The following is a 25383-nucleotide window of genomic DNA, read 5'->3' on the forward strand; positions in this document are numbered from 1 at the left end:
TAGAGGAGAGAGAGAGAGAGCTGTATATAGAGGAGAGAGAGAGAGAGCTGTATATAGAGGAGAGAGAGAGAGAGAGCTGTATATAGAGGAGAGAGAGAGCTGTATATAGAGGAGAGAGAGAGAGAGAGCTGTATATAGAGGAGAGAGAGAGAGAGCTGTATATAGAGGAGAGAGAGAGAGAGAGCTGTATATAGAGGAGAGAGAGAGAGAGAGCTGTATATAGAGGAGGGAGAGAGAGAGCTGTATATAGAGGAGAGAGAGAGAGAGCTGTATATAGAGGAGAGAGCGAGAGAGCTGTATATAGAGGAGAGAGAGAGCTGTATATAGAGGAGAGAGAGAGAGCTGTATATAGAGGAGAGAGCGAGAGAGCTGTATATAGAGGAGAGAGAAAGAGCTGTATATAGAGGAGAGAGAGAGAGAGCTGTATATAGAGGAGAGAGAGAAAGAGCTGTATATAGAGGAGAGAGAGAGAGAGCTGTATATAGAGGAGAGAGAAAGCTGTATATAGAGGAGAGAGAGAGAGCTGTATATAGAGGAGAGAGAGAAAGAGCTGTATATAGAGGAGAGAGAGAGAGCTGTATATAGAGGAGAGAGAGAGCTGTATATAGAGGAGAGAGAGAGAGCTGTATATAGAGGAGAGAGCGAGAGAGCTGTATATAGAGGAGAGAGAAAGAGCTGTATATAGAGGAGAGAGAGAGAGCTGTATATAGAGGAGAGAGAGAGCTGTATATAGAGGAGAGAGAGAAAGCTGTATATAGAGGAGAGAGAGAGAGAGAGCTGTATATAGAGGAGAGAGAGAGAGCTGTATATAGAGGAGAGAGAGAGAGAGCTGTATATAGAGGAGAGAGAGAGAGCTGTATATAGAGGAGAGAGAGAAAGCTGTATATAGAGGAGGGAGAGAGAGAGCTGTATATAGAGGAGAGAGAGAGAGCTGTATATAGAGGAGAGAGAGAAAGCTGTATATAGAGGAGAGAGAGAGAGAGCTGTATATAGAGGAGAGAGAGAGAGAGCTGTATATAGAGGAGAGGAGAGAGAGAGAGAGAGCTGTATATAGAGGAGAGAGAGAGCTGTATATAGAGGAGAGAGAGAGCGCTGTATATAGAGGAGAGAGAGAGAGAGCTGTATATAGAGGAGAGAGAGAGAGCTGTATATAGAGGAGAGAGAGAGCTGTATATAGAGGAGAGAGAGAGAGAGCTGTATATAGAGGAGAGAGAGAGAGAGCTGTATATAGAGGAGAGAGCGAGAGAGAGCTGTATATAGAGGAGAGAGAGAGAGAGCTGTATATAGAGGAGAGAGAGAAAGCTGTATATAGAGGAGAGAGAGAGAGAGCTGTATATAGAGGAGAGAGAAAGCTGTATATAGAGGAGAGAGAGAGAGAGCTGTATATAGAGGAGAGAGAGAGAGAGCTGTATATAGAGGAGAGAGAGAGAGCTGTATATAGAGGAGAGAGAGAGAGAGAGCGAGAGAGCTGTATATTGAGGAGAGAAAGCTGTATATAGAGGAAAGAGAGTGAGAGAGCGAGAGAGCTGTATATAGAGGAGAGAGAGAGAGAGAGCGAGAGAGCTGTATATTGAGGAGAGAAAGCTGTATATAGAGGAAAGAGAGAGTGAGAGAGAGCGAGAGAGCTGTATATAGAGGAGAGAGAGAGAGAGAGAGCGAGAGAGCTGTATATTGAGGAGAGAGAGTGAGAGAGAGCGAGAGAGAAGTATATAGAGGAGAGAGTGAGAGAGAGCGAGAGAGCTCTATATAGAGGAGAGAGAGAGAGAGAGCGAGAGAGCTGTATATTGAGGAGAGAGAGTGAGAGAGAGCGAGAGAGAAGTATATAGAGGAGAGAGTGAGAGAGAGCGAGAGAGCTCTATATAGAGGAGAGAGAGAGAGAGAGCGAGAGAGCTGTATATTGAGGAGAGAGAGTGAGAGAGCGAGAGAGCTGTATATAGAGGAGAGAGAGAGAGAGAGAGAGCTCTATATAGAGGAGAGAGAGTGAGAGAGCAAGAGAGCTGTATATTGAGGAGAGAGAGAGAGAGAGCGAGAGAGCTGTATATTGAGGAGAGAGAGTGAGAGAGCGAGAGAGCTGTATATAGAGGAGAGAGAGAGAGAGCGCGAGAGAGCTGTATATAGAGGAGAGAGTGAGAGAGAGCGAGAGAGCTGTATATATAGGAGAGAGAGAGAGCGAGAGAGCTCTATATAGAGGAGAGAGAGAGTGTGAGAGAGCGAGAGAGAAGTATATAGAGGAGAGAGAGAGAGAGAGCGAGAGAGCTGTATATTGAGGAGAGAGAGAGTGTGAGAGAGAGCGAGAGAGAAGTATATAGAGGAGAGAGAGAGAGAGAGCGAGAGAGCTGTATATTGAGGAGAGAGAGAGTGTGAGAGAGAGCGAGAGAGAAGTATATAGAGGAGAGAGAGAGAGAGAGCGAGAGAGCTGTATATTGAGGAGAGAGAGAGTGTGAGAGAGAGCGAGAGAGAAGTATATAGAGGAGAGAGAGAGTGTGAGAGAGAGCGAGAGAGCTGTATATTGAGGAGAGAGAGAGTGTGAGAGAGAGCGAGAGAGAAGTATATAGAGGAGAGAGAGAGAGAGAGAGAGAGCGAGAGAGCTCTATATAGAGGAGAGCGAGAGAGAGAGCGAGAGAGCTGTATATTGAGGAGAGAGAGAGTGTGAGAGAGAGCGAGAGAGAAGTATATAGAGGAGAGAGTGTGAGAGAGAGCGAGAGAGCTGTATATTGAGGAGAGAGAGAGTGTGAGAGAGAGCGAGAGAGAAGTATATAGAGGAGAGAGAGAGAGAGAGAGAGCGAGAGAGCTCTATATAGAGGAGAGAGAGAGAGAGAGCGAGAGAGCTGTATATTGAGGAGAGAGAGAGTGTGAGAGAGAGCGAGAGAGAAGTATATTGAGGACAGAGAGAGTGTGAGAGAGAGCGAGAGAGAAGTATATTGAGGAGAGAGAGAGAGAGAGAGCGAGAGAGCTGTATATTGAGGAGAGAGAGAGTGTGAGAGAGAGCGAGAGAGAAGTATATAGAGGAGAGAGAGAGAGAGAGCGAGAGAGAAGTATATAGAGGAGAGAGAGAGCCAGAGAGAGAGAGATTAGGCTCTGCTGGCCTGTATTGATTAAGTGCCTGTCGGAGGGGAACTGAGGATGAATATTCCGCCCAGCGAGAAAAAAATGTATTATTTTAAAGGTCATGGCTTGCATTACACCTCTTTCCTCACAACCAGCTCTGATAAACAGCGGGCTGCAGGAACACCACCGACAGCACCGCCTCCGTACAGCACTTCACTTCTACACCTGTGTGTTTATTTACAGCCTACAGAGCTGCACTGAGGAAAAGAGGTGCGCTGAACTGACTGCAAACGTGCACACAATTCTCACAGTATTTACACCACTGAATTATTATAAATGATTACCTCGTACCTCGGTTTTGATCCTTCAACCCCTCTGCTGTAGTGCAGGCTGAAGCCCAGCTGCAGAGCTGTATGTTGCTCTTGTTACTCTGTCTATGCTGGACAGACTCTCTCAGGAGAGCTGTGGATAAATCAACAAGCAGCAAACTAACAAAAGCAGCAGACTGGTGGAATTCCAGTTCCGACGAGTTGAACTACTGACTGTATATGATATATATTATTTATACACTCAGTGTCTGTATATATATACTCATTGACTGTATATATATATATATATATATATATATACTCGACTGTATATATGATATATATGATTTATACACTCACTGACTGTATATATGATTTATACACTCTTTGGCTGTATATATGATATGATATATATGACACTCATTGACTATGTGATATATATATATATATATATATATATATATGATATATATATACACTCCTACTGTATGTATGAAATATATGATATATACAGTCTTTGACTATATATATATGATATATGACAGATACTTATTGACTGTATATATAATATATATGATATACACTCTGACTATATATATATATATATATATATATATATATATATATATATGTGTGTGTGTGTGTGTGTGTATGTGTGTGTGTGTGTGTGTGTGTGTGTGTGTGTGTGTGTAGATGTATATATAGACACCCTATTAGAAAATATAACCACATTATTCCGTCTGTGTGGAATCATTTATTCCTCAGAGATGTAACTTTAAAGTTGAATGAAGGTTATGAGGCAGATTAACATGCAGGACCTGCTTATTTCTCACTTCAGATGAGCAGAGCTGCATATTTTGAAGTAACAATTTATACTTGTTTACTTAAATAGAAAACAATACATATTTCATAGTTATTTAGAAATGAATATTTGAAATATTACATGTGAAAATTGAATCAACGCAGCCTGGCGCTGATGTAACACACTCAATAATTCATGTTTTATTTGATGCCATTGGTAATTTATGCGCTGTAAGGCATCAGGTGAGGAATGAAGAAGCGATTCTCTGCGTCGACTCTTCATCATTAAGGGAGCCGTAAGATGAGAGACGTGCAGTGTCTTTTACAACTGTCATATATTATAACAGGACCCCCCGACCCCCCCCGACCCCCCCACAGAAACATTACCTTTAATTGTCGTCGTCCATCATTCATCATCATTCTTCCACACGGCCACTTCTGCTAAAGTGCAAAAAGATTCCAAATAGCACTGAAAAATGACGCACAGCGGTCTGAAAGACAGCGGCTCGATTCATTTACAGTCAAGCGCCGGTTTTTCATGTTTCAGATTTTTTGGGAGATTAGATATTAGACAATCTAGTCGCGTAAGGAAGGAGGAGGTCTACCCATCGTCTCCAGAGAGCACACTTCTGCACTGTTTAATACGTAGTTACTGTTTGTTTGCTAAATTTAAAATTCTGGAAAATTGCCGTTTTCTTATTCAGTATGTTAAACCATAAAATTAAAATATAATAAATTATTTAAATAAAATAAAATAAATAAAATATATATACTAAATTTTAGTGTAATGAATGTAAAATGTATTTTATTTTATAAAATCTATCAAATGTTTTAAACTTTTTTTTTTCCAGTATGTGAAACCATAAAATGTATTATTTAAATATGCATAATTTTTAAATAATAAAATTTACATATACTAAATTTTAGTATAAATGTCAAGGGTATTTACTTTATTTGTTATTTATTTTATTTTTATTTCTTTTATATTAGCTCACAGTGCTATTGGTGGGGAGTGTAGGCTCAATTTTCCCCAGTGTCCCCTGCTGTCCAGGCTCCTGTGCGACGGTCAGTGTGTTTTGGGATAGTAGCCGAGGCTGCTGTTGGCGTTCTGGGCTCTGCGGTGGGCTCTGATGATGGAGGCTGGTCGTTTTTCAGCAGGGTTCTGATTAGACCCATCGCCCTGCCCGCTATGCTCCAGTCGCCGTGGTAATTGGAGCTGGCAGGAGGTTGGCATGTGAAATCCCCCTCGACACGGCCCTCCCCTTCTTTTATCCCACTGCTGTCTCTTCCCACCGTAACCCTGCCAAACATGCACACTGTGCACTTTTATTAACCCTCACCCACCTGGAGTCCAGCGCATGAGGAGCCCATCTGAGCTCTTAAAGGGCCCGTATCAGTGGAACCTGGGTGTTCCTCGCTTTTATTGGAATTGCTGTTAATGTTCTGTTACCCTTCACTCCTGAGTCTGTGCGGTCCAGACAGACACAGAGAGAGTAAAGTGAAAAAAACAGTCTGTAATTATGCGATGATATGAAAATCATTGCATTTTGTGTCCTATTTGGACCTACAGCAGTTTAGCCCCGCCCACTCACATTGAAGTTATAAGTAGTGTTTCAGTCTGGGATGCTTTCTGAACGAGACACAATACAGGACACCCAATCAGAACATAACTCATTTACATATATCATCCTATTTGGACCTACAGCAGTTTAGCCCCGCCCACTCACATTGAAGTTATAAGTAGTGTTTCAGTCTGGGATGCTTTCTAAACAAGACATAATACAGGACACCCAATCAGACCAGAGCTCATTTACATATATTGGGCCTACAACAGTTTAGCCCCACCCACTCACATTGAAGCTGTAAGGAGTGTTTCAGCCTGGGCTGCTTTCTGAACGAGACACAATACAGGACACCCAATCAGAACATAACTCATTTACATATATCATCCTATTGGGCCTACATCAGTTTAGCCCTGCCCACTCACATTGAAGTTATAAGTAGTGTTTCAGCCTGGGCTGCTTTCTGAACGAGACACAGTACAGGACACCCAATCAGAACATAACTCATTTACATATATCATCCTATTGGGCCTACATCAGTTTAGCCCCTCCCACTCACTTTGACGCTGTAAGGAGTGTTTCAGCCTGGGCTGCTTTCTAAACAAGACATAATACAGGACACCCAATCAGAACAGAGCTCATTTACATATATCCTCCTACTGGGCCTATATCAGTTTAGCCCCTCCCACTCACATTGACGCTGTAAGGAGTGTTTCAGCCTGGGCTGCTTTCTAAACAAGACATAATACAGGACACCCAATCAGAACAGAGCTCATTTACATATATCCTCCTACTGGGCCTATAAAGTTAAAGGGACCTCTACCTAAATATTCTAAACCACAAAATGGCTTAATGTACCATAAACAGCTGTGATTCCACGTGACTGTTTTCCAACCTCTCTTTATCCCTCTGAATTAAGCAGGCTGTATCTTTAAGACTGATATATGTTAATGAGCTCTGCTCTGATTGGTCGTGCTGTATCATGGCTTATTCAAAGAGCAGCCCGGGCTGAAACACTGCCTACACCTTCAGCAGGGATGGGTGGGGTTAAGCTGCTGTAGGTTGAAAAGGTGGATGTATGCATACTTATAACGCCATATATTCTGTGATGTCACAAAAACAGTAGACTCCGTATGGACTGCAGGGACTCGGGAGTGAATGGTTTGCTAGTGGAACTGTACATCAAACTCGCTCTTTACTCCAGTAAAGGGAGGAAATTCTGTGATATGGGCCCTTTAATCTCTTTGCCATGTGCTGCTCTCCAGCTCTCTGTTTTTGTTAAGCAGGTCTTTGTCAGATGAGCCCCTCAGATGTCCAGGAACGAGCTCTGACTGTTCTGTTGTAGTGCTTTGAGGAGAACGGTGTCACTTCTGCTTCCCCTGAACTGATTACAGGGCGGGTCATGTTCCGCTGCTGTGTTCGTGCCATTGGCGACTTTTTTACTGTTTTTTTTGCGGTCGTTGGCATCGATAAGGCTGGGCCTGCTCTGGCCTCCGTCCATATTCAGAGAGATAATAGATTAGACTGCCGTCTGTAGAAGCCTGGAAGGGCTTATCACTCTAAACTCTCGTTAAACACTGCGTGGTAACTGTGGGTTCTTCTCGGAACGGACGTTTAATGGAGTGCAGTAGTGTGAGCTGCTGTTTCTGGAGCAGGGCAGCAAAGGACAGCGTTGGCTTTACAAGAAGTGAAGAGGCGAGTTTTATTGACTTTATTGAGCAGCGATCCTAACGGTGCATTAGCAATAAAAAATAAATAAATAAAAACATTAAACAGGGCCACAACTTAATTATATTGTTCCCATGCCTGACTAAATTGTGGCTATGCATTAGGAACTCGTTTCCACACCTTACTAAGTCGTGGCCACACATTAGGATCTTTTTCTCACACCTTATTAAGTTGTGGCTGTGACTTAATTATCTTGTTTCCATGCCTTACCAAGTGGTGGCCACCATTTAATTATCTTGTTTCCATGCCTTACTAATTTGTGGCCATGACTTAACTATGTTGTTTCCATGCCTAAGTTGTGGCCACAGCTTAATTATCTTTATTCCATGCCTTACTAAGTCGTGGCCACACATTAGGATCTTTTTCCCACACCTTACTAAGTTGTGGCCATGACTTAATTATCTTGTTTCCATGCCTTACTAAGTTGTGGCCATGACTTAATTATCTTGTTTTCATGCCTTACTAATTTGTGGCCATGATTTAATTATCTTGTTTTCATGCCTTACTAAGTTGTGGCCATAGCTTAACTATGTTGTTTCCATGCCTAAGTTGTGGCCACAGCTTAATCATCTTGTTTCCATGCCTTACTAAGTTGTGGCCATGACTTAATCATCTTGTTTCTATGCCATACTAAATCGTAGCCACACATTAGGATCTTTTTACCACACCTTACTAAGTTGTGGCCACGACTTAATTATCTTGTTCCCATGCCTTACTAAGTAGTGGCCACACATCATTATTTTTATCTATACAGGATGTCACCCGTGGGGCTCCGTAGAAAAGCGAGAGGTCACTGATTTCATTTCCAATCAAAAAAGTTCGAGTTATTCATTTTTCAGCTTCAGGAAAAAAACGAAAACGCATAATAAACAGAAAACGAAACATCAGTGAGTCGCTCTTCACCTCCATCACAGCTCCCGTTCTTTACAGCTCCTCAAAGAACCTGCAGACACGCCGCCGAAGCTCAGTCTTAGAAGCTGGTTGGTGATTTTCTGAAGTAATCAGACACGTTCAGTGGTGTTGAGGTGATTTCGCTGACCGCGTGTCGGTCTGTTAGGAAATAAACACCTAATTAACTGTGAAAAACTTTTTCCTTAAGACATGTAATAAAAAGCCTTCATGCTCGTCCCTTCATGACCGCGTGAGAGCTCTCATATCGACACGTTCAGACCCGCCGAGGCATTACGCGCCGCTAATGTAACGGCTGGAACCTGTTCTAAAAGCTGTCGGCACCTTCCGCGTCCTGTCAAACCCGTGAGGGTGAAGGCGAGCGGAGAGAAGCTGCTCAGAGAGACTAAAAGCTGTTTGTAGTCGAGCTGTCAGGTTGAACAGTCGTTCCTCGGAAAGGACGCAAGTCTCTGCCTGCGCGAGTCATTTGAAGCCGTGTGGATAAAGGCTTTGCGTAATTGCGCCTCGCTGTTTGAGATTCAGCTTTTCTGCCTCTAATTTCGAGCGATAGCCGTCATTAACACGGCCGGCTGCGTTCCACGTCCCAGCCAAGGTGATATAAACAGGACACACGACATCAGCAAAGCTTCAAAGCTTCATTTACTGTTACAGGCTTGACATCATATAAACTGAAGAACCCTTTTTGGTGCTATTTAGAACCATGTCCCAAAGGTTCTACATTGGACCATATACCTATGTAGCGCCCAAAAGGGTTCTTTTTATTGTTATGATGTCAGGCTTGTTACATTAGAAGAACCCTTTTTGGTGTTATATAGAACCCTTTTCAAAAAGGTTCTGCATAGAACCATCTCAGCACATTCTCCATCAATGCAAAGTAGTCCTTCACAACGCCAAGAACCTTTTAATCATGCCGAGGGTTCTTTGAGTGTTCGTGGTTCTATATAGAACCATTTTCTTTGCTAAAGAACCCTTGAAGAACCATCATTTTTAAGTGCAACTACTGAAGAACTACATTTGGTTCCTGAACAACCTTTCCGTGGACAGTTCTTTGAGAAATGATGTGGGTCAATGAGATGTGTGTATGTGAAGGTTGTTGTTAAAGTGTAAAGAACCTTCAAGGTTCTCTACCAAGCCAGAATTGTAAATTGATTAAAACTCAGAAGCACCGCGGAACCTTTATTTTGAAGAGCGTAGAGTAGCAGCACCCTAAAAGAACGGATACATTATCTTCTATAACATTTTGTGCCGGTATGAATTGGGAAAATATCATTATATTGAACTGTATTGGTATCATTAAGCACCAGCTTCAGGCCAGTTGTTGAAGCACATCTGCCAGGCTTGATTCTTCTGCCTAGGACCGTCCACTTCAGTCCAGCATTTCTTATTCTTTGCCCAGCTTTCTTGCAAGATGGCAGTCCAATTACCGGCCGAATGCATCACTCTGCTAGAGCCAAGCACCTTGTCATAACAACTCCAGGGAAACAGTAAGACTACTGTTGGCAGGCCTTTCAGCTTTAAGCTGCCATCTGTGGCAGTGCCCACGTCTAAGATGAGCAACCAGGGAGAGGCTCGAGACTGAGTGAGACATTTCGGCAGGATTCCCCCCCACGATGATTCAGATTAGCTACTGAGCTCCTGCCTGTCTTGGTTTAAATATATACTAAGCGCAGCACAAGTGTCTGAAAGGAATAGTTTGACGTTTTTACACGGCTGCTACTGTTTTTAGTCATGCATCATCCTTTAATCCATATTTACAGATAATAAGAAGTCATACGGTGTCAGAAACCACATGATCAAGTCTAGCAGCATGCTGGAATCTATAATCAACCTCCATAAATACTCCTGTACATAGAATGGAAGATATTAGCACATAAACAACCTTAGTAAACACTTTTATACAGGGGAATAGGAGATATTAGTCGATAATAACTTCAGTGAACATTCCTATACACTAGAATAGGAGATATTAGTCGATAATAACTTCAGTGAACATTCCTATACACTAGAATAGGAGATATTAGTCAATAAACAACTTCAGTGAACATTCCTATACACTAGAATAGGAGATATCAGTCGATAATAACTTCAGTGAACATTCCTATACACTAGAATAGGAGATATTAGTCGATAATAACTTCAGTGAACATTCCTATACACTAGAATAGGAGATATCAGTCGATAATAACTTCAGTGAACATTCCTATACACTAGAATAGGAGATATTAGTCGATAATAACTTCAGTGAACATTCCTATACACTAGAATAGGAGATATTAGTCGATAATAACTTCAGTGAACATTCCTATACACTAGAATAGGAGATATCAGTCGATAATAACTTCAGTGAACATTCCTATACACTAGAATAGGAGATATTAGTCGATAATAACTTCAGTGAACATTCCTATACACTAGAATAGGAGATATTAGTCGATAATAACTTCAATGAACATTCCTATACACTAGAATAGGAGATATTAGTCGATAATAACTTCAGTGAACATTCCTAGACACGAGATATTAGCCAATAAACAACTTCTTTGAGCATTCCTAGACACTGGATTAGGACATGTTAGTCCATAAACAACCTTAGTTAGCAGTCATATACAGTAGATATTAGTCAATAAACAACTTAAGTAAACTTTTCTAGACACTAGATTAGGAGATATTAGTCCGTAAATAACTTCAATAAATATTTCTATACATTGAATAGGAGATATTAGGTCATAAACACTAATACAGTGGAATAGGAGATATTAGTCAATAAACAACTTCAGTGAACATTCCTATACACTAGAATAGGAGATATTAGTCGATAATAACTTCAGTGAACATTCCTATACACTAGAATAGGAGATATTAGTCAATAATAACTTCAGTGAACATTCCTATACACTAGAATAGGAGATATCAGTCGATAATAACTTCAGTGAACATTCCTATACACTAGAATAGGAGATATTAGTCGATAATAACTTCAGTGAACATTCCTATACACTAGAATAGGAGATATTAGTCGATAATAACTTCAGTGAACATTCCTATACACTAGAATAGGAGATATTAGTCGATAATAACTTCAGTGAACATTCCTATACACTAGAATAGGAGATATTAGTCGATAATAACTTCAGTGAACATTCCTATACACTAGAATAGGAGATATTAGTCGATAATAACTTCAGTGAACATTTCTGTACATTAGAATAGGAGATATTAGTCGATAATAACTTCAGTGAACATTCCTATACACTAGAATAGGAGATATCAGTCGATAATAACTTCAGTGAACATTCCTATACACTAGAATAGGGGATATTAGTCGATAATAACTTCAGTGAACATTCCTATACACTAGAATAGGAGATATTAGTCGATAATAACTTCAGTGAACATTTCTGTACATTAGAATAGGAGATATCAGTCGATAACATCAGTGAACATTCCTGTATGTTAGAATAGAAGACATTAGTACATAAACAATCTCAAACACACTCCTTTTTACATTAGAATAGAAGATATTAGTCCATAAACAACCCTAGTAAACACTCATATACAGTGGAATAAGAGATATTAGTCCATAAACAACCCTAGTAAACACTCATATACAGTGGAATAAGAGATATTAGTCATTAAACGACTTCAGTACACATTCCTGTAGATACTGCCTCTCTGCTAAATACAGACCTACGAACCACTAGAGTGTGCTTCACCGCCCACTGGTGGTCCGCAGCCCACAGATTGAGAAACCCTGCTTTAGTCTATGTTTATAGGTATCGGGATGTCATACAGTGCCAGAGACCACAAAAGCGAGTCCTGGAGCGCACTAATTGGCAAGATACTCATTAGGTGCAATAGCCTTGTAGCACCAGTGCAGTGCTAAAGAAGCAAACCTCTGGCTGTTTGAGTGCGCTCAGGGTAAAGAACCTGTTCTCTAAGAAAAGGTGAATTTCTTGAGTTCTCTTTGTACGCATAGCAAAGTGAAAGGTGCGAGTGATGCCACACTTCCTAGACAGAAGAAAGAGCTTTTTGTACCTGTGCCCTGTAGCGTTTTTATGAAATGATTCTGCCTCATATCTGTCTTAACCTTCACATACTGTATTTTATGCCTCAACCGCAGCTGAGTTCTTTCTCGGGCTTTGCCTCACCAAGTGTCTGTGCCAAGCATCAGACCTCAGCCTGCATTTTGACTGCATTAACCACTGTTGTGTATGATTTAGTGAACTGGTCAGAGGTTAAATAAACTGCAATATATGCCTTGAATACTGTTAAAACTTTCCGTCGTACATTAAACAGTCGCGTACACTAGAATGGGAGATATTAGTCTGTGAAAAACCACAATAATCACTCATATACATAGGAGATATTAGTCTATGAACAACCGTAATAATCACTCATATACATAGGAGATATTAGTCTATGAACAACCATAATAATCACTCATATACATAGGAGATATTAGTCTATGAACAACTATAATAATTGCTCATATACATAGGAGATATTAGTCTATGAACAACCGTAATAATCACTCATATACATAGGAGATATTAGTCTATGAACAACCGTAATAATCGCTCATACTCATAGGAGATATTAGTCTATGAACAACCTTAATAATCACTCATATACATAAGAGATATTAGTCTATGAACAACCGTAATAATCACTCATACACATAGGAGATATTAGTCTATGAACAAACATAATAATCACTCATACACATAGGAGATATTAGTCTATGAACAACCGTAATAATCACTCATACACATAGGAGATATTAGTCTATGAACAACCGTAATAATCACTCATACACATAGGAGATATTAGTCTATGAACAACCATAATAATCACTCATATACATAGGAGATATTAGTCTATGAACAACTATAATAATTGCTCATATACATAGGAGATATTAGTCTATGAACAACCGTAATAATCGCTCATACACATAGGAGATATTAGTCTATGAACAACTGTAATAATCACTCATATACATAGGAGATATTAGTCTATGAACAACCTTAATAATCACTCATATACATAAGAGATATTAGTGCATAAGCAGTCTTATACTATAGAATTGGAGATATTAGTCAATAAACAACCTTAGTAAACACACTTATTCAGTCGAATGGGAAATATTAGTCAATAAACTGCTTCAGTAAACAAACACTAGAATAAGCAATATTAGTCCATAAAAAACCTTAGTAAACACTCTTATACAGTAGAATAGGAGATATTGGTCCATAAACAACTTCCATAAATTCTCCTATACATAGAGTAAGAGATATTAGTGCATAAACACTCATACAGAGGAATAGCAGATATTTGTCGATAAACAACTTCAGTAAACACTGCTATACAGTATAATAGGAGATATTAGCCAATTAACAGCTTCAGAAGACGTTCCTTTATACGAATAGGAGATATTAGTCCATAAAGAACCATAATAAACACACTTATACAGTAGAACAGGAGATATTAGTCCATAAACAGCCTCAATAAATACTCCTATATCCTAAAAAGTAATACTCCTCCTAAAAAAACACTCCAATGCTTTAGAAAAGGAGATATTAAACCATGAACAGTCCTATACAGTAGGTCATGTCAATCCATAAACAACCCCTGTAAACACTCCAGTACGCTAGAATAGTAGATATTAGTCAATAAACAACCTTAATAAAACTACGATACAGTAGAATATGCTAAATGAGTCCATAAACAACTACACGACAACAATTCCAGTCATATGCACTAAAGTAGGAGTTCTACGCTTTTAAGTGGTCCGAGTGGGTTAATGAAGGTTTCATGAGGAATCAGTCCGTCATTCGAAACTCAGCTCTGTGTTTTTCGCTTCTGTGTTTTGTCTGTCCACAGTTTCTTTGCACGCCCATAAACCTGAAATGTGACAAGTCTCCACACATTGAGTAAACAAAACTCAAGCAAAGGGAGAAAAAACCCGCTCGTGAACTCAGGTAGCCTGTTTCTTTGCGTGCGCAGGCTATTCAGCGGAGCGAAGTCGCAAGTGATATTTATTCTTGCTGGAGGTGCTGTTGTTTTATTGTTATGCAGAAAGTCCTCAGAGAAGCAGATCAACATAAGAATATAGATGTAGTGCTCGAGCAGGTAGTTGACCTTTCTTGTATGTTTGCATACGCGTACGCACAATCGTGCTGTTCTGCATGTTCCAGAGCAGCCTGCTCTGCTCGCGGCGTTAAAGGTATAGGCAGAGGGCAACCTGCTGCTTCTGTTACGTCTTAATTAGACATATCATTATCATACGCTTATGTTTTTCATTTACACTCAAACGGTATTTTTAGTTTTACTGCCATTAAACGTGGTGCCACATGGCTTGGATGTACAGTCTCTAGGAAAACAGTGTGGAACTTTTACATTATGTGGAGGTTTGAGAAGGTTCTTCGTTCTTGCACATCTCATTTACGGAAGTTTTTTGGTGGAGAAATTTCATGAACAAAAATAACGTTTCACATACATACAAGTCCTTGGACATTGAAAGAAAGCATACAAATAAGTGGCGGTTTATTTTGGTGCTAATATTTGGGACATCGTGACGTGTGATATGGACACAATACCACATTACCAGACTGAAGTGGCACAGATCTGATTTTTTTTGCCCTGTTGTGACTCAGTTTTTAGAGCTGAGTGGACACAAAACTTTTCACGTCTGACCTGAGCCACTTTCATATGGGTCCTAGATTGGATACACATCCAATTCGTGGCCTTAGTGTGACGCTCAGATCGGAATTCATTCAATTCAGTCATTCAGTGTTACTCTGGCAGCAGCGCCGAACAGACGTTAAAGCCTGTAAACAGTGGAAAAACAGCTCGTTTCACCTTTTTCTCCTCCGCCTGGCTCTAATAACGAAGCTGAGAGCTGATCAGAGTTAATGATCTTCTCAGCGAAGCTCGTTCTGCTCGTTAGTTTGTGCTGATGATGCAGTGATTCAGTCACGTGACGTTACTGAGTAGAAGGAGCTCATGAGGGTCATTTCAGGCCAGGTCATCACATTAATGACCCATTTGAGTCACTTAGTTAAACGAGTGTGAACCGTCGAGTCAGAGAGATCGGATTTGAGGGGAAAATCGGATTTGAGCAATGAGGCTTGTAATGTGAACGTAGGCTTTATTGCCACTGGAGCTGTTAATGAATGTGTTAAATTATTAATGCCACAATTTGTTGAAACGATTAACTCATCTTGTTTTTTAATTTAATAATGGATGGGTGGATGGATGGATATGGACAGATAAATACTTAGGTAGATGGATAGATGGATGGATAGATAGGTAGGTGGATGGATGGATAGATAGGTAGATAGATTGGTGGATTGACAGGTGGATGGTGGATTGATAGGTAGGTAGATGGGTAGAAACAGATGAATAAATAGGTGGATGGATGGTTGGATGGATGAACAGATAGGTAGGTGGATGGATGGATAGATAGGTAGATAGATTGATGGACTGATAGGTGAATGGATGGTTGGATGGATAGATAACTAGGTAGATGGATAGAAATATAGATGAATAGATAGGTGGATGGATAGATGAATGGGTGGACAGAAAAATAGATAGATAGATAGATAGATAGATAGATAGATAGATAGATAGATAGATAGATAGATAGATAGATAGATAGATTCGTTGCTACATTCGTTAGATTATGTGCATCTGAACATTTGATGACTGTCAATGTGTTGCTCAGTCCTGGTTTCCTCTCTTTGAGCCTTTTTTATTGTCTCCTATTTCAGAGAACGAGGTTCCTCCTGGTTTTCCCAGCATTGATATGGGTCCTCAGCTGAAAGTCGTGGAGCGGACGCGCACTGCCACCATGCTCTGCGCCGCCAGCGGCCACCCCGACCCCGAAATCTCCTGGTTCAAGGACTTCCTGCCTGTCGACATCAACAGCAGCAACGGCCGAATCAAGCAGCTTCGCTCAGGTGACCATAAAACTCAATACACACTGTAACGTCTCTGCTCCATCCCTGCGGTAATGCAGTGCTTCGTTTTATTGGCGACAAGCAGCGCTTTGACAGACCCATCACACTCTGCTGTCATAGATATTGATCCCGCTTTAGCTGTTTTCGCAGACAGCGTCCATAAACACCCTTCAATTTCCCACCTCTTATGTTTAGGTATGTTGTTTAGCTCTTTATTGCGTTCAATTTAGCTTCATATGATATTCCCTCACAGCTAAAGCCATTCAGTGGCTCTTTAACCCTTAGAAGTCGTGGGTAATTGTCCTCTCAGGTAATATTGCTGAAGTCTAATAACATAAATACATAATGAATGGCCTCGCTATGCTGAGAATTACGGTTTCATTTGATTCAAACCCCGTTTGAGTCTTTCGATGCCAAAAAATGACAGAAAAAATCTCTTCTACTTACAAACAAATGTGGTGCATGTAAATGTGTATATCATATTAGAGTATGTACACTATGTGAACAAAAGTATTGGGACACCTTAACCTACAGTAGCTTTTATGAATCCCATTCTAAATCCATGGGCATTAATATGGAGTTGGTCCCCCTTTGCAGCTCTAGCAGCTTCCACTCTTCTGGGAATTTTAGTCAAGCGGAGTGGAGACTGTGAGTCAGGCCTTCTCGTCCAACATCAGTGTCTGACCTCACAAATGTGCTTCTGGAAGAACGGTTCTGGAAGAAAAATTCCCATAAACACACTCCTAACCCTTGTGGAAAGCCTTCCCAGAAGAGGTGAAGCTGTTGTAGCTGCAAAGGGTGGGCCGACATCATATTAAACCCTGTGGATTAAGAATGGGATGTCGCTCAAGTTCATATGCCTGTGAAGCCAGATGGCCGAATACTTTTGGAAATATGGTGTATAGATATAGATACACACACACACACACACACCCACACACACCAATGCAAACAATATACAAACAATGATGCCTGGTTGAATAACTACAAATAAATCTGAATTATTAAATGATTTTTGCTTTTTTCCAATTTAAATGACCGAATTCTCATTACTGTAATAAGATTTGAAGATAAATATGTAAATAATGTTTTTTTCCATTTTTCCTTCTCATAATCTGTACAGTTCAGTCTAATTATACAGCAGCATGTTGAAGACCATTAAGGTTTTTCTTTTCAATTGTGCCGCAAAATATTTGTTTCCTTTCAAAAGGTTTTACAAGGAAAACAATTTAACGGAACAATTAGAAGAAATACGAATTAATGTTTCTAATTAAAAAAGCAAAACACACGACAAACGTCGGTGCTAAGAAGCCGATATGTGAACGCCAGTAATGAAAATTAGGGTAAAACAACAAAAAAGTAACAATAATGATTTTCCATATCATATAGAGCTCCAGTTATTCTTTTCAGTCATGTGAACGTTCTTTATCTGTGTGATAATTAGGACCCTTAAATATTTATACGCATGGTTTATAGTGACTCCTTTATAGGCCATAATGTGTATTAGTGTGCGTGCATGGAGGCCTACACTTTTACCAAAAATGCTTCTATATAATACCAAAAAAAAAAGATTCCATGACCTTTTTAGTGCCAAAGCATCTTTGAAGAACCCGATATTATAAGTTTAATGTCTCTAATTAGTTTCCCAAAGACGGAAGTTTCAACGAGACAGAAACTTTGCTTTTGTTGCCATGGCGATAACGGCGCTGTCAGCCTGTATACCTGTCCGCAGCATCTGGCTGCGGTTTGGAGAACATCATTGACGTGCCCTTAGCGTCAAATGAGGCTTAAACCTTTCTAAAAACAAGAAAACAGTCTGGATAATTGCAGTCGCCTCTGAAGGAGTTTTCCAAGCAGCCCGGGGCGAATCGATCGCCCACTCTATATACGGCCTGGACCCTCTTGATAGATGAATAGCTCCGGCTGACCCAGAATCAGATGGATGGCCGGGAGCCGACGTAGGCCAGATTAGTGGCTTTTGACTGACTTAAACTTCATCTCTCTCCACTAAATCCACCTCATTTACTCTCAAGCAGAGCAGGGTCTCCTTTAACTTAAGGAGGCCGAGCTTCCTCCTCCACAAGCCTGTGAGAAGTTTGCTGCTGATTGGAATGATTTCCATTCCCTGGTTAAAGCTCGTTTTGGCTCTTGAGACAAACGTGGAACGCAGGCAGACATGAACAGTATTTGGTGGGCTGTCAAAACTAAAGGTGAACTTTATTGTTTGTAATAGATCTTCTCTGATGTTGGCACGAGCTTTGAACTGCGTTAGATGTTGGAGCACTTCTCTAACCTGGGTTTATTCAGGGCAGGACTCAGGAGAACCTGTTCCTCTCTTTCAAGGCCGTGCTGGTAGCAGAGGAGAACAGCGCGCAGAGCTGCCGGAGCCTCGCTCACGGCAATTTAGCACACGATTATGACAAAGTAAAAGCTTGTACCAGTTTCGTTATGTAGGACACAGCGGATGAGATCATGCTGTTTGCCAGCTTTGTCCTTCAGAGTTTCCAGAGATAATAATAATACTTGTAATAACAATAATAATAATAATAATGATAAAGAAAAAATACCATTAAAATACGTAATAATATTTGAATTATTTTGTTTTATTTATTCAGATAAATGCATGGTATTTATATATATATATATATATACACATCGCTGCTGTTTTGTATCTCCAAAACGGTAACTTTACAGGAGAAGGAAAAAACATACATTGACTTACTGTAAGTCAAGAGCCACGTTTACATGCAGCCTAATAATCCGTTAATAATCCGACTAATAGCTCAATCAGAATAGAATACGTCCATGTAAACACCTCAGTTGGAATAGTCTAGTCCAATTAAGGCCATTTGGAATACAGTTTGTATCTGAACAAGGTGGGTATTTCTGTAAATAATCCGTTAAATAGAAGAATAATATCCGTGTAAACGCCCGTATCCGATTACATTCCCTATCGGAAAGTTTAAGTCCGTTCTGCATGTGCGTCGCGTCACAGTGAGAGTTTATACCGTTCAACACGGCGGAGCAGAAACTGGTCTGCAGATCAGAGTTCATGCTCTGATCTTTAAAAGACGGCGGTGGGACGGACGTCCAGCTTATGCGTCTCAGAGCACGACGTCTTCCTCTCGGCCTTCTTTAATAAGGACGTGTGAAGGACGTTTTCCTGAGTCTGACGTCATTTTAAGCAACTAGAAGCTCAAGCATTAGCCAGCCGGTAATCTAATTTTATATATATATATATATATATATATATATATATACACACATATATGGATTGATTAATATTTATGGATTCATTTTCAGTTGCAGATTCTAAACTGATACAGACTTTTTGAAATAAACAAAATAAAAGTCCCTTTAGATGCAAATACATCAGTATTATGACAAACGGAGATGCCAGAGTGGTACTGTGTTTAAACAGTGATGTGATTTCTTTTTTCCGTCACTCTCTTTTGCACTAATATGCATGTATGTATATCCTTTTTGAGTACTGCTGTATATTCTGACTGTAATTGAATGTTCAACATTCAGTTTGCCCAGATTTTTAGCCCAGATGGCCTGTAGTGTACTAACCCCTCCGGAGTGCTGCGCTCCCGCTGCTCCTCTCTGTCTTTAAGATTATTTCCTTTACTTTCTTTTCTGAATCTCCTGTTTCTCTCTGTCTGTCTCTTTTCTCTACTAATGCTTCTCTCCCATCTTGTTTTGCGTTCCGTTTGCTTGGCCTAGGGGGTACGCCAATCCGAGGTAAGACAACTGGACGGTGTCTCAAAATCCACAGTGTTGCGTCCTCCACCCCCCCTTCGTCTCCTCACTTTCGCCTCCATCGTTCCCTTGCCTCTGAGCACCATCTCTCAACCCGTCACGGCTCTGTCGCTCATTTTTCCTTCACTAAACTTCAGTTCTGTGTGATTACTTAGCATTTTGATGGATTCTACTCCAGTATATTAATGAAGAAAGTATCTTTCTACTCAGGTCTGTTACAGTTTTTAACATGTAGTCCATAATTCCTTTTTTGGGTTTAATTTCATTTTATAATGTTGGTTCAGCTCCTGGGCTGATTTATCGTTGCTCACAACTCTCACTTTGGAGCTTTTAGCATTTTAATCAGCAGTTTTAATCTAGTAAGACCAAATGGATCCAAAAAAGGAAATAGATATTAAAACGTTCTGGTCCTCTGTGGCTTCTTCTTTGCCAGCTTCTTATTTGAATTTTCCATCCCACCTTAAATGATGCAGCTGTTTTCCATTCCACCTTAAAGCTGCACCATAATTTAAATAAGAAGCCGGTTTCAGCCTCTTGTTTCCCCGGCTGATAGATGCTGGATGGTCTAAGAAGTTCAACTGCGGCTCTTAAAGTGACTCGGTACTTAAGTACTTACGTTTTCAGGCACATTACCCACTTCTGTGGATGCACCATGTTTTATTCATACAGTTCAGTGCTTTCACTTTTTACAGTGCTCTGAGATATTTAAGCAGTAGAACACTCGAGGAGTGTGTTATCGCCAGTAACATCACAGCTGTGGTGATCTATGGTGACCAAATCACAGCCGTGATGTTATTGGTGATAACTCCCTCCTCGAGTGCTCTACTGCTTTAATACAGCAGTTAAATAAATACAGTAAGAAATGAATAAACTGGCCGTGAACGCGGCGTTTAATATGTTTTAATGTTCAGTTCCTTCCTCCTAATTATAGCTCCTTAACGAGCAGCTCGCTGCTACGTCAGAGTAACGAGCTCCGCCCACTCGCTGCTCAGCCGGCAGTTCGTTCTCCAGCTCCTTACACTAAATTCCCAAACTGACGTCACCACTGAGCAGCTTTTCAGTCGGCAGCTGTGACAGAAGAACAGCTGAACAACCTGGAATCAGCCAGAAATGAACCCAACACCATTCGCCAGACGTGTCTGATCTTCAGAGTCGGACCAAATCAGACTGAGCCGTAAAACTGAGCCAATATCAGGTTCAGCTCAGTTTGGTCAGTTTGTCCAGATCAGTATTAATGTTGTTTTGTTCCAGACGGTCTGTGAAGCTTCTTACAGCCCGTTTAGTTTGGCGAATGGTGTTGGGTTCATTTCTGGCTGATTCCAGGTTGTTCAGCTGTTCTTCTGTCACAGCTGCCGACTGAAAAGCTGCTCAGTGGCGACGACAGTTTGGGAATTTAGTGTCGTCTCGTCTTCAGAGTCGGACCAAATCGGCTGTCGGTCAGATGTGGTCTTAACAGCGTCCGTTTTCTGTTTGCGGCAAAGTAAGAAGTCAAAACGTTCAGACGGCTCGAGCGTCTCCTACAGCTGTCAGAGTCGTTGCTTAGCAACAGCATCTCAGCGGAGTGATACAGTGTTTGTGATGTTATGGTGAAAAAACAGCACAGTTAGAACGCTGCTCAACCAATCAGCTCACAAGGCCGGTACTAACTGTTGTGTAAGAGGAGATAACAATAGACTAAACAACAAAACAAAGCCCCCCCCCCCCCCCCCCCCCAATTCTGCAAGTGCTTTTCAACGTCCTAGAACCCGGGTTATATGGCCTGTTGTTTGGTCCAGTTCTACAGAAGTAGTTGTTCAGGCTGATGTGCTGTAGGTGGTTCTATATAGAACCTTTTTGAAAAGGGTTCTGTGTAGCACCCGAAAGGGTTCCTCTACTGTTACAAGCTTGACATTTTAACAATAGAAGAACGCTTTTTGGTGCTATGTAGAACCCTTTTCAGAAAGATTCTACACAGAACCATTCTCCATCAATCTGAAGAACACTTTCACCAAGCCAGCCGTTTCACTTTAATCATGCAAAGGATTTTTAAGTGTTTATGGCTCTATGTAGAACCATTTTCTTTACAAAAGAACCCTTGAAGAACCCTGTTTTAAGAGTGTAAGACTTGTTAGCCAGTCATCTAAATGCTGGCATGGCTCCTTTTGATTAATGTTCAGAACTGAATCTTTTAAATGTGTTTTTATTTACATTTTTTATGTTTGTTTTTACTCTGTAATGGTTAGAATTTTTAAAAGTAAAGTGAAAGTACTTTATTATAAGTAAATAAAAGTACTGGGATTTAATGCTGCTCAGACAAGTCCAAAAAAGTACTTAAGTACTGTAATGATACTAAATGTAATTCCTTACTTTCCCCTTCTGAGTACAGCTAATTAAAACATAAAGGCTTGCAGCTGTGTTCAGCGTCTGCAGTCAGACGTCGCTCACGTATTTTTCAGCTTGATGAGGAATCAGCGCGTGATTGATTAGTGTTGCTTAAAAAATAGCATTAGCATTTAGCGATTAGCACTGGCATTTGGAATCTAATTACACCTGCACCCCTGCTGCTCTGACCTGATTTCTCTGGGTCGTTTGCTGAGAGCGAACGATACGGCACGTCCCTATTTTGGTGGCGCCAGGTAGAAATACACATTATCTTTTCAGGCAAGCGGCTGTCTAAGCCCTCAGTGCCTCCCTCCGCTCAGATATGGCTGAAAGGTAGAGCAAACCTGGAACAGCCTGCTTTCCTAATGGTGGATTACAACGGTCTTATGTTCTCTCTGGGGGGTCTCAGTCGTTTGGTTTACAAAGAAGGCACGTCTGTTTGAGGCGGAATATTAGAGCTTCCCACCTCGAGAGTTCGCGGGATTAACGTGTAAGGTGTGGTCGAGGTGTTGGAGAACGAGAGATTTACAGAACGAGATACAGGAATCTGTGCCTGAGTGATGGGAATTAAGGAAAGATGAAGGAGAGATGAACAGAAACATTCTCGGCCTACCGTAACAAGCTTTGCTAGCAGCATTGAAGCACCTTGTTTTCATTGAATTAGCATTTATGAAAGAGCAGTTCAGTCCGTTCTACAGTTTCTCATTAGGCTGAATGAATAACCGGCTCTAAATGTAGGTATTGTGATATAAACCGAGTCTGTTCTACAGTTTCTCATTAGGCTGAATGAATAACCGGCTCTAAATGTAGGTATTGTGATATAAACCGAGTCTGTTCTACAGTTTCTCATTAGGCTGAATGAATAACCGGCTCTAAATGTAGGTATTGTGATATAAACCGAGTCTGTTCTACAGTTTCTCATTAGACTGAATGAATAACCGGCTCTAAATGTAGGTATTGTGATATAAACCGAGTCTGTTCTACAGTTTCTCATTAGGCTGAATGAATAACCGGCTCTAAATGTAGGTATTGTGATATAAACCGAGTCCGTTCTACAGTTTCTCATTAGGCTGAATGAATAACCGACTCTAAATGTAGGTATTGTGATATAAACCGAGTCCGTTCTACAGTTTCTCATTAGGCTGAATGAATAACCGACTCTAAATGTAGGTATTGTGATATAAACCGAGTCCGTTCTACAGTTTCTCATTAGGCTGAATGAATAACCGGCTCTAAATGTAGGTATTGTGATATAAACCGAGTCCGTTCTACAGTTTCTCATTAGGCTGAATGAATAACCGACTCTAAATGTAGGTATTGTGATATAAACCGAGTCTGTTCTACAGTTTCTCATTAGGCTGAATGAATAACCGACTCTAAATGTAGGTATTGTGATATAAACCGAGTCTGTTCTACAGTTTCTCATTAGGCTGAATGAATAACCGGCTCTAAATGTAGGTATTGTGATATAAACCGAGTCCGTTCTACAGTTTCTCATTAGGCTGAATGAATAACCGGCTCTAAATGTAGGTATTGTGATATAAACTGAGTCTGTTCTACAGTTTCTCATTAGACTGAATGAATAACCGGCTCTAAATGTAGGTATTGTGATATAAACCGAGTCCGTTCTACAGTTTCTCATTAGACTGAATGAATAACCGACTCTAAATGTAGGTATTGTTATATAAACCGAGTCCGTTCTACAGTTTCTCATTAGACTGAATGAATAACCGGCTCTAAATGTAGGTATTGTTATATAAACCGAGTCCGTTCTACAGTTTCTCATTAGACTGAATGAATAACCGGATCTAAATGTAGGTATTGTGATATAAACCGAGTCTGTTCTACAGTTTCTCATTAGGCTGAATGAATAACCGGCTCTAAATGTAGGTATTGTGATATAAACCGAGTCCGTTCTACAGTTTCTCATTAGACTGAATGAATAACCGACTCTAAATGTAGGTATTGTGATATAAACCGAGTCCGTTCTACAGTTTCTCATTAGACTGAATGAATAACCGGATCTAAATTTAGGTATTGTGATATAAACCGAGTCTGTTCTACAGTTTCTCATTAGGCTGAATGAATAACCGGCTCTAAATGTAGGTATTGTGATATAAACCGAGTCCGTTCTACAGTTTCTCATTAGGCTGAATGAATAACCGACTCTAAATGTAGGTATTGTGATATAAACCGAGTCCGTTCTACAGTTTCTCATTAGACTGAATGAATAACCGACTCTAAATGTAGGTATTGTGATATAAACCGAGTCCGTTCTACAGTTTCTCATTAGACTGAATGAATAACCGGCTCTAAATGTAGGTATTGTGATATAAACCGAGTCCGTTCTACAGTTTCTCATTAGACTGAATGAATAACCGACTCTAAATGTAGGTATTGTGATATAAACCGAGTCCGTTCTACAGTTTCTCATTAGACTGAATGAATAACCGACTCTAAATGTAGGTATTGTGATATAAACCGAGTCCGTTCTACAGTTTCTCATTAGACTGAATGAATAACCGACTCTAAATGTAGGTATTGTGATATAAACCGAGTCCGTTCTACAGTTTCTCATTAGACTGAATGAATAACCGACTCTAAATGTAGGTATTGTGATATAAACCGAGTCCGTTCTACAGTTTCTCATTAGACTGAATGAATAACCGGCTCTAAATGTAGGTATTGTGATATAAACCGAGTCTGTTCTACAGTTTCTCATTAGGCTGAATGAATAACCGGCTCTAAATGTAGGTATTGTGATATAAACCGAGTCCGTTCTACAGTTTCTCATTAGACTGAATGAATAACCGACTCTAAATGTAGGTATTGTGATATAAACCGAGTCCGTTCTACAGTTTCTCATTAGACTGAATGAATAACCGACTCTAAATGTAGGTATTGTGATATAAACCGAGTCTGTTCTACAGTTTCTCATTAGGC

General features: G+C 40.4%; 1 protein-coding gene across 17 annotated transcripts in view; it reads left to right on the forward strand.

Annotated features, from left to right (window-relative positions):
- The window catches only part of ptprfb (protein tyrosine phosphatase receptor type Fb), a 385507-nt gene that overhangs the window by 191387 nt on the left and 168737 nt on the right, over positions 1-25383 (forward strand). For 10 of the 17 annotated variants that reach the window (XM_037531027.1, XM_037531033.1, XM_037531030.1 and 7 more), the window contains exons 5-6: positions 16129-16317; positions 20044-20061. In XM_037531027.1, the coding sequence (XP_037386924.1) occupies positions 16129-16317; positions 20044-20061 (207 nt within the window). The remainder of the gene's footprint in view (positions 1-16128; positions 16318-20043; positions 20062-25383) is intronic. The other 7 variants (XM_037531031.1, XM_037531036.1, XM_037531035.1 and 4 more) reach the window with 1 other exon arrangement.

Source organism: Pygocentrus nattereri, chromosome 19 (assembly GCF_015220715.1).
Source record: "Pygocentrus nattereri isolate fPygNat1 chromosome 19, fPygNat1.pri, whole genome shotgun sequence".
In the NCBI taxonomy this organism is placed as follows: domain Eukaryota; kingdom Metazoa; phylum Chordata; class Actinopteri; order Characiformes; family Serrasalmidae; genus Pygocentrus; species Pygocentrus nattereri.